The following is a 10,392-nucleotide window of genomic DNA, read 5'->3' as shown; positions in this document are numbered from 1 at the left end:
TGTTAAGGACCCCCACAATGATATGTATTTGGCTGCCGACAGCCATCTCAAAACATTTTGTTCCAGGGACCCCCCAGAAGCAAAGATTAGAGTTAAAATGTTCGCTTTAAAACAATATATATTGAAAGATTTGCACATATTTTCACTATTTTTCAAAAATAGCTATTTTTTAGTTTTTTAAATAATGTTATATCATCATTCAAATTGAAGTCAAAGTGTTTGGCCAGTTATTTGGGGAACCACATACAATATCCTCATGGCCTACAGTGTGTTAATTGCTGCTTTAAGTATCTATTATGAACCACATACTGTCTCAATACAATACATCTCACACTAATGTACAATAGCAGGGAATTCTGCTTCACCTGCCATAAAGTGCAGAGGAAGGCTACTGATGCAGACATCCCTGGAGAGACTCCCTTGAGGAATCAGAAGCAGACTGACCTTTGAGTCTTTGAAGAATTACTGTACATTGATTCTGCTGTTACGTGTTGATTGTATACAGTACATCCTTTGGGGGGAGTGTCCTTTACAAGGCCAATTGTTTCTTTTTCTCTCACGCACAATTGTCTTGTATGTTATGTATTATCGTCTGTGTGCTGTTTTCTTTTCTTTTTTCTTTTGTGCAAATAATCAAATCAAATCGAAGTTAAAGTGCATCGTGCCAGTACTAAATACCTATGACCTGCTGGTGCATAAATTCCATGCAAATGTGCATGTGTCTGACGGGCAGGTGTGAAGAAAATAAAACATACAGTAGGGAACTATTAACCATTGATTTCACAAACGCGCATGCAGTTTAGCCCATTAAGACCTGGAATCTGCTCTTCAGAAATAGCAGATCTACAAGCTCTTAGCGCGGCACCGAGTGCCGCGCTACAAGCTTGTAGATCTGCTATTTTTTTTTAAATCGTGAAAATGGGTGCAAATCTTTGAATATATATTGTTTTAAAGCAAAACATAATTACTCAAATTTTGTTTCTGGGGGGTCCCTGGAACAAAATATTTTGAGATAACGGTCAGCGGCCAAATACATATCATTTTGGGGGTCCTTGACATGAAAAAGTTTGAGCACCACTGATATAGAAACATACGTTTTTTTCAGAATACTGTTGGGATTTAGAAGACATTCGGCTTCAGGTCTTAATGGGTTAAAGCACATTGCTGGTGGGAATAGCATAGGATGAGTAGAACACTTTGAGTTCGGTGACAACATCTCTAACAGATATGGCAGCTTGGTCATAATGCCACTGATTTGAGATGTTAAGGCAATGAAGACCTGATGGGATTGCCCCATTTGGTGCTTCATCCTTGCCCTTGAATCTCCGGTTTAGCTCCTCGGAGAGGAACGGCAAGAAAAGTAAATAACACCTTTCGCTGGTATAATGTCCTTCCCAGCTCTCTGCTTGATGGTCCTCTGTAGAAGATTGTGATCTGTACTTTGTACCTCTGAGATACAGTATCTTGCTCCGTCTGGCTTGGCCAGGTACTTCATCAGGCGCCTCAAAGCCAGCCAGCTGCTGCTTGGTTCTTTGGCTTTTGAAAGTTAGGACCCTGAATAACTCCTCTCAGCTCATTGTTTTCACCCTTTCTATAGTCTCTCAAGACAGACTCTTGGATCACACAATGTTCAAGTGTGTCCGCCCAACAGTCTTTACATCGGAAGCGCTGAAAATGCAAAGAAAATAAAATAAAGCGGATGGTATTGCCCTCCCTGCCCCACACACACACATTTCCGTTTAGCATTTGCGGTTGCATAACTACGCGCTACTATAAATCAAATCAGTCAAAGCCTGTCTAGCTAGCAGCGTCGTGATTGGTCGATGGCTTCCTGTTCGCGACTTTTACAAGGTCGAAGTTGCGTTCGAAGATTGTGGAAGAGTTGTCTGGCTCGATCCCACGGTGGGATTCGATCACGGGAGGTTGCGGTTCCTAGTCAAGCGCTGCTACCAGGTTAGTCACCGAGGCAGCTGGCCAAATCCCTGATTCGAATAGTATTGGAAGCGCCAATGCGTGCCTTTTAGTTTTTGTACTCTCATTGTGACGCACTAGGGAGTGAAAAGGATGGAGTGGCAATAACTGACGCCTGTCTGTGAGAATGTGTTGCATGAGGACATATAGGCTCTATGCACAGCAGCCATATTGTAAGACATTCACAGGTGTTACCAATGATACTAATGAAGGATCTGTTCCATTCTGGTCAGACGGAGTCAGGGTGCTGATATTGTGCATGTTGGCTGACTGGAAACACTCCCAAATGGCCCTTTACGGGTGTGTAACTCTGAGAGTGTACAAATGGAACCAAATGGACCCTTACGGGTCCATTTGGTTCCATTTGTACACTCTCAGGGTTATGGGGGTCGTGGAAATCTGAAATTCAAAAATCTGAGAACTACCGTGCTACACTAAATGGAACAGAGCCTTCATTAGTATCATTGGTAACACCTGTGAATGTCTTCATAATATGGCTGCTGTGAATAGAGCCTATTGTCTTGCATGTAGAGGTCGTCTAATTTCCGAGCATGTATAGGGCAGTCTACTGAATCAAGAATCAAGAGGGTTTTATTTGTCACTCACTCATACAGGTACAAACAGCGAACGATGGTTCAACAGCAGCAATACTATATACATACAGTAAGATAATACTGGAGTCTACGGAATATTGCACTGCATTGATTTCTCTCCACTGGAAGGGCACCCTAGAGGGCACTCTCAAACCTTTTAATTTCAAGGACCCCCATAACTCTGAATGGAACCAATTCAAGGAACATTGAGGGTCTGTGGACTCCACTTTGAGAACCATTGCAATAGAGGGAACGTCATCGCATTGTTTTGCACGTTGTCATGTTTTCTTGCACATTGGAGGTGTGTACTTTATCATGTTTTATACCTACCACGGGGAGATCCAAGAGGGCACCTTTGCATTGTTCTTTTGAACATGGGGGGGCATGTTCCACCTGTGACAAGGTGAATAACTCTGACATTGGCTGGCCCTCACCCACAGGCATTGAAGAATTCAACACAAATTGCAAGTGGCGAATATAAGCGTCCAAGGTGAATGTGAAGGAAACAGGCCGGGTTTGATGTATGAAACCTTCTCACAGCTTGGATTGCAAGGGAGTCGGACGAGCACATTCTCTGGAGCAGTGGTTCTCAAACTTTTTCGTGCCAAGGACCCCCAAATTCATTATGTATGTGGCTGCGGACCCCCGCCTGAAAATATGTTGTGCCAGGGACCCCCAGAAACCAAGATTTGTGTGCAAAATGTTCGCCTTTTAGAGATTATTCAAAAATAGCAGATCTACAAGCTCATAGCGCGGCACTCGGTGCCGCGCTATGAGCTTGTAGATCTGCTATTTTTGAATAGCCAAAATATGAAATATGGATAAAGGGGTTAAAATGAACGTGACGCTTTATTAACTAATTTTGCTGGGGACCCCCTGGCATCCCCCCGAGGACCCTTGGGGGTCCCCGGACCCCACTTTGAGAACCAATGCTCTGGAGAACACAGCTAAAGACACGCCCCCATGACGGGCAGTGCCTCCTGAAAAAAGAAACACACACCTCCATTATGATTGACCACATGAACCCTAGCGTCACTATTCTGGGCATGTCATAATAGGCAAACATTCAGCAAAAAAACGGCAGATCTACAAGCTTAGTAGATCTGCTATTTAGTGTAGAGGGAATGAACGGAGGGGGGGCAAATGTAAAGCCCCTGGGGACCCTGATCAATGAAGTATAATAGTGGTTAAACTGTGCCATGTTAGATGATCTACAATGCGCTGCTTTTACTGCTATATTTGTACTCACTGTCTGCCTCTACTGCTCCTCATACTGTACCAACGCAGCTCAATACGGAGTGTTAATTTAAACGTGAACAGTTGCATCCATAAGGGTCAGTTTTTTACACTTTCAATTATTATTATTTTTTCTTTACTGTTTTTTTTTTACCATATCCTTTTAAATGAATATGCGTTGGCTGAAAGAAGACATGCACTTGAGGCGTTATTGTTTCTGGAGGAAGGAAACATTAGACCAGCTTATTCCCACATCCATTTCTTAATAATGTCTATAGGGTATATTTTGTCAGAAAAAAAAAATAATAATGCAAAAGAAATTGGGGTTCATTAAATAATGCTTGTCAGCGTGCGGTTCGGTAACGTCCAGAGAACCGCTTCAAATAACTGCACAATTAAGTGTAAATTGAAAAATAACGAGCGCGTCATTTTAGAGCTTTTTTTTCTTCATAAGGGAAAGGGGTTGCTGAGTGTGTTTACATGCACATTGTTCTCCAGGTAAAAATCTCATATTTGTGTGGGCAAGCATTTTCATGCTAATCAGTTCTTAATCCATTTAGACCGGGAACGCAGCTGCGTGTCATTTTAAGATTTTATTTTTGGCTATTCAAAAATAGCAGATATACAAGCTCATAGCACGGCACAGAGTGCCGCGCTATGAGCTTGTAGATCTGCTATTTTTGAAAAATCGTGAATATTTTGTGCAATTTTTTGAATATATATATATTTCTAAAGCGAACATTTGTAAGTCAAATCTTTGCTTCTGGGGATCTCTGGAACAATTTTGAGATATAGATGGTGTTTTAATTTTTTCATATTTTTCATATTTTTTATATTTTTATATTTGTATATTTTTATATTTGTATATTTTTTATATTTGTATATTTTTTATATGTTTTATATTTTTATATTTTTATATTTTTATATTTTCATATTTTTATATTTTCATATTTTTATATTTTTATATTTTTTATGTTTAAAAAAAAAAAACTATTAGGATTTAGAAAACATTTTTAGAATCGGCCTCAGGTCTTAATGGGTTAATACGCCGCTCATCAAACGTACTGTATATGAACAGCCTGTTGTGAATAATTGTACTCGCTGAATAATGTAAACTAAGCACAGGCATACCGTGATAATCATCAGTAAATGAGCTAATCCTCTTTATTATAATTTAGTGTATCGTCACTGTTGGACGGAAACCTCATATGTCCAAAACTGTCACTTTTCAGGATTCAAATGTAAAATGAGCTTTTTTTTTTGCTATTGTTTGGTAACAACGTAGTATGAAGAAGTAGGGCATTAATTTACAACAAAAAACACATACAAAAGTATATAAGAGGAGATAATAGGTTTCTGCTCGACAGCAACAATATCCTGGTTATCTTCCTCAGGTTTTCTGAGGATAAGAGCTTAACCGGATTATATAGTACACGGGATATTATACGCCGCCCTTTCCAAAAACAAAAGATAAAGAATATCCCTTTGGAGCTCTCTCTCTCTCTCTCTCTCTCTCTCTCTCTCTCTCTCTCTCTCTCTCTCTCTCTCCTTCACTCTCTCACTCCCTCCGTATCTCTCTCTGTTTTCTCTGTCCCTAGGTTTTGAGCTGTCTCACTGTGAGGACCCCGGCGTGCCTCAGTTCGGCTTCAAGGTCAACGACCAAGGTCACTTCTCTGGCAGCAGCATCACATACCGATGTGAACCGGGATACACCCTGCATGGAGCAACCACGCTCAAATGCATGACGGGGGAGCGCCGGGCCTGGGATAACCCCCTGCCTTCTTGTATCGGTATGTGTGCTTTAAAACGAGTCGGAGACACACACACACGCACGCACGCACGCACGCACGCACACACACACACACACACACACACACACACACACATATTGTCGTGTGGACGTGCACTGACTGCATTTACATTTATACCTGCACCATGCATGTCCCCGCCTGACCCCCAGTCTGATGTGCATTCGGCCTCGAAGCCCCATTTAATATACTTTTTTTAAATCTCTGGGACCGCAATCTACACTGTGTAAAATCCTCAGTGTTAATTCACTTGTGCAGTGGTGGAAAGTAACTAAGTACATGTACTTAAGTACTGTAATTAAGTACAATTTTGAGGTATTTGTACTTGAGTATTTTCAATTTCCAATACTTCTTCTCCACTACTTCTACTCCACTACATCTCGGATCCAAATATTGTACCTTTACTCCACTTCTGTACATTTGAAAACTTTAGTTACTTTGCAGATATAAATGAACAATATTATAAAATACACACATTAACCACTTTAGCACTATTCTACTGTATACCTAGGCTATTTTCAAACATTAGTACTTTTACTTTTGGTACTTTAAGTCTATTTTGATGCCAATACTTCAGTACTTTTACTCAAGTAACATTTTGAACGTGGTATTGCTACTTTTTCTTAATTAAAATATCTGAGTACTTCTTCGACCACTGCACTTATGTAAGTGTACATTAATGGAACCAAACTCTCAGAGTTGCAGACCCATAAGTGTCATTAGCTGTGGACCCCCTGGTGTCACTTGATGTCACATATAGCTAGTAATGCATGTCTAGTGATTTAAACATGTGATTGCGGGATCTGCACACTGCCACCAAATAAATCTTCCATGTCAGATTGTCACGGGCTCGCCATTAACTTGCTCCAGACATCTCTGTTTGACAGCCACATTAAGTCATTATCCAAAAGCAGCATATTATTCTCCATTCTGAAGGTTCGGCACTTCTTCTCCTGCTGACCCAGAAGAAAAACTGCTCCATGTTTTGTTTTTCTCCTCCAGAATTGATTATGCCCGTGCACTGCTCAACTCAGTCGAACGGGGGACTATTATCCCTCCCACTTTGTCTCATTTGTGATGAGATTACCATGCATTTTTCCATTCTGTCCTAACCCCTCTCTTTCTCTCTCTCTCTCTCTCTCTCTCTCTCTCTCTCTCTCTCTCTCTCTATCTCTCTCTCTCTTTCTCTGCATGTCTCTCTCTCTCTCAATTCAATTCAAAGGAGCTTTATTGGCATGAGAAAACATACGTTTACATTGCCAAAGCAAATGTGAAATAAAAACACTCAAATGCATATACAGTACAATTAATTATATCTCTCTCTCTCTCACACACACACACACACACACACACACACACACACACACACACACACACACACACACACACACACACACACACACACACACACACACACACACACACACACACACACACACACACACACTCAATTAAAAGCATGACCACATTACCCTTGTTTCCAGCGAGTGCAAACTGTATATTGATTGCAAGGAGCTGGATAAAAAATGACAAAGAATGCCGTGGGCTTGACCCACAATACCACTGATTCCCTTGGTCTGGGCTGTATAAACCTGTATGAACTCTCCTCTCACACCATTCAAGAAAGGCCATTTTTTCCTCCTCGTCGCAGTAAACAACTACAGTACAGGCAGAGCCTTTCCAACCCCAAAATGACTTTTTTTCCCTATCGATTAGTCACCCCATGGAGACTTGAATTCATGGACATTTTTTAGTTTTTGTCACATTCCTAAGCCAATAATTTGATGACGACAGCGGTTCCGGTAAGAGACACGAAGAGTCTCCTTTGTATCTCCTACCGGAACCGCTGCCTACCGGTGCGCTGGTCATCAAATTATTGGCTTAGGAATGCAACAAAAACTAAAAAAATATCCATGAAATCAAGTCTCCATGGGGTGACTAATCAATAGAAAAAAAGTTATGTTTTGGGTGAACTATCCCTTTAACTCACTGGTCTTGCATGTGGTCCGGAGACCCCCATGTGGTCCTCGAGGGTGTTCCCAGACAAATTGACCCTGTGACTATGAGTGTACAAATTGAACCAAATGAATCCAGAAGGTTTTATTTGTCACTAACTTATACAAACTCAAGCAGTGAAATGTTGTTGGGACTTGTTCCGCAAAAGATTGTGCAACGTCCTAGACATAATACTATAGATTGGTGTCCCAGAGATAAGAAATCGTATCAAACGGGGGTCCGTGGCCTGATGCATATCAAACTGGGGGTCCTTGAAATTAAGAAGGAGTCACTGCTTTAAATAAATGATCAAAGACTGTTTGTTGTACTCTGTGGATTATAATCTAGCCCAATGCCTGTCCTACTGTACCAACCGTTCCTTATTATTGTCCCTTTGATTCCGCTCGTGTGCGCGCACACACACACACACACGCACACGCACACGCACGCGGACGCGCGCACACAGATACAGCACATCTAACACCGAGCCCATTGTGCTGCCTCTATCTCTACGTCTGTCTTGGCTACGCTGCAGCCCTGTCCAATTTTTTTCCGTAATTATGTCCTTTGTTCCCCTGAAAAGGACTCACTAACCAATCTGTTCCCTAAAAAGCGTTTCATAATTGAATTTGACTCGTCTTGACTTGACTTCAGAGCAGCTCGTTGCGACCGGGCATTGAAGCAGGTTTTTTTCTTTCCCGGGTTCAGAGCTTATTCGTCTGGCGGCAGGCACTCTCTGTAGATATGGATATATGATGATGACACGAGCTAAGCTATAATGATGATTTATTTTGCCATGCGGTTTCACCATTGGCACAATATAAATTACACTGTTGAATATTACATTGATAACTCAACCTCTTAATAGTCAGCCCACAGCCGACTCGGAACCTGATCTGACCCTTCCTCGCCAACACACACACTCGTACACACACACACACGCGCACACACACACACACACACACACACACACACACACACACACACACACACACACACACACACACACACACACACACACACACACACACACACACACACACACACACACACACACACACACACACACACACACACGTCGCATGCACACATGCATGCAAGGACACGCGTGCGCGCACCCCCACACATGCACACACACGCACTCACGCCCCCACAGACACGCACGCACGCACACAACTCATAATATACCGCCATTCCTGTCTGAATCATAGATAAACAGTTTTACAGCTAAAAGGAATTAAAATGTTGGCACCATGAACTGAGTGATGTTCCCTATGCAAACTGCACAGAAACGTCACCCCGGTGACTCTGCGTAGCAAAAAAAAAACTATTGTTGTCACGTGCATGGTACTCGTACTTATGAGTTAGCCCCGGCCACGTGCCCTCAAAGCACCTTGAGGAACATATTCTGTTAGAAGAAGGGGGCTCACAACTCACTTTTAAAATGCTCCAGTTTTATTCACAGCAGCAACAGAACAACGCTTCGACCTTGCGTTTTTTTACGAGGTTTTCGTATTCTGATAGGATCATAGACAAACCACAACTCTTTTTTTTTCACAGGGGATAATTGTTTTTGTCAGTTTGTGGATCGGCTATTTTCACTGTTTTGCTAATGTTTTACATTTTATTTATTTAGCCTATAATGGCATGCTCCAAATAGGTACGCCGGGTTGAAAAAGTGGTTTATACACATTGTACTGACTTCATGGATAATGCAACATTTTGTTTGCGGTATTTAAACCAGCTGAGAATCATTGCTGATATATCACAAAAAAAAAAAGAAAAGTTCCTCAGTGGTTATGCACTGCAGAAACCTATTCATTTCTGCTGATGGCAGCAGCAGCATTTGAGCGCCAGTCAGAAAGGCTGTGTTTTAATCTCTTGATTAGGAGGAGTTAAAATGAACCGAACGGCTCACCTGGTGTGGCTTGCCACAACTTCAGCCAGAATGTGTAGACCTCGTGCGGAAAGACACAAAATGGCTGCCGCAATCTGCACTCAAACGGGAGCTGTTAGATGCTAACCCAATGTTGCCTCACTTTTCCTTAAGCACCTTTCCTCCTTTTTTTTTTTTTTGCCCCGCTTCAGCGCTCTCTGATATCTGATTCAGTCTAATAAGTCTGTCTCTCTCTTCTTCCAACATCAATAATGAAACAGTCATAAAGCCGCTGGCTTGATATTCTCTGACTTTTATATTTAAGCAATGACTGACTTTGACCCAGGTCAACCTCTCAGTCTTAATATCACATCGCCTCGTATCTTATTACTATATTATTACTTATGCGCTCTCCTTCATCCCACTTCTTCATTTCCACTCCTCCGTCGCTCTCTCTCTCTCTCTCCTGCTTGCTTGCTTTCCCCCTCCAACTCCCCAGTCTTAATATCCCTCCTGTTGCTATTGGTATAGAATATTCTAGTGAAGGAGTTGAAGGCATCTGGATTGAGGGGGGGGGACTGACCGCTGGGGGAGAGGAAGTTAAGAGGAAGGGGTGAAGATATTAGAGAGAGAGAGAGAGAGAGAGAGAGAGAGAGAGAGAGAGAGAGAGAGAGAGAGAGAGAGAGAGAGAGAGAGAGAGAGTGTGATTATTTCCTGTGATATAATAGGCGCTGATTCTTCGGGGAGGAATGCTGACTCAGCGCTTTTCGCCCTCCTCTCCTCTCCTCTCCTCTCCTCTCCTCTCCTCTCCTCTCCTCTCCTTGGGTAAACGTGTGTGTCTCATTGCGGTTGTGTGTGTGTGACGGCGAAGGACCAGAGTTAGATTAGTTCCCGTGCCATTTGTCACTGTGGG

At 42.2% G+C, this 10,392-nt stretch overlaps 1 protein-coding gene across 1 annotated transcript in view; it reads left to right on the top strand.

The window, feature by feature from the left end:
- Nucleotides 1-10,392, top strand: part of csmd3b (CUB and Sushi multiple domains 3b) — a gene marked incomplete at its 5' end in the record, with an annotated part of 624,567 nt that overhangs the window by 484,055 nt on the left and 130,120 nt on the right. Inside the window, one exon of the mRNA XM_084079659.1 lies at nt 5,399-5,590. Within this exon, the coding sequence (XP_083935785.1) occupies nt 5,399-5,590 (192 nt within the window). The remainder of the gene's footprint in view (nt 1-5,398; nt 5,591-10,392) is intronic.

Source organism: Gymnoscopelus microlampas, assembly GCF_963454915.1.
Source record: "Gymnoscopelus microlampas genome assembly, chromosome: 15".
NCBI lineage: Eukaryota > Metazoa > Chordata > Actinopteri > Myctophiformes > Myctophidae > Gymnoscopelus > Gymnoscopelus microlampas.
Note: the sequence above shows the minus strand (reverse complement) of the source record. Positions and strands in the feature narration are given on the sequence as shown.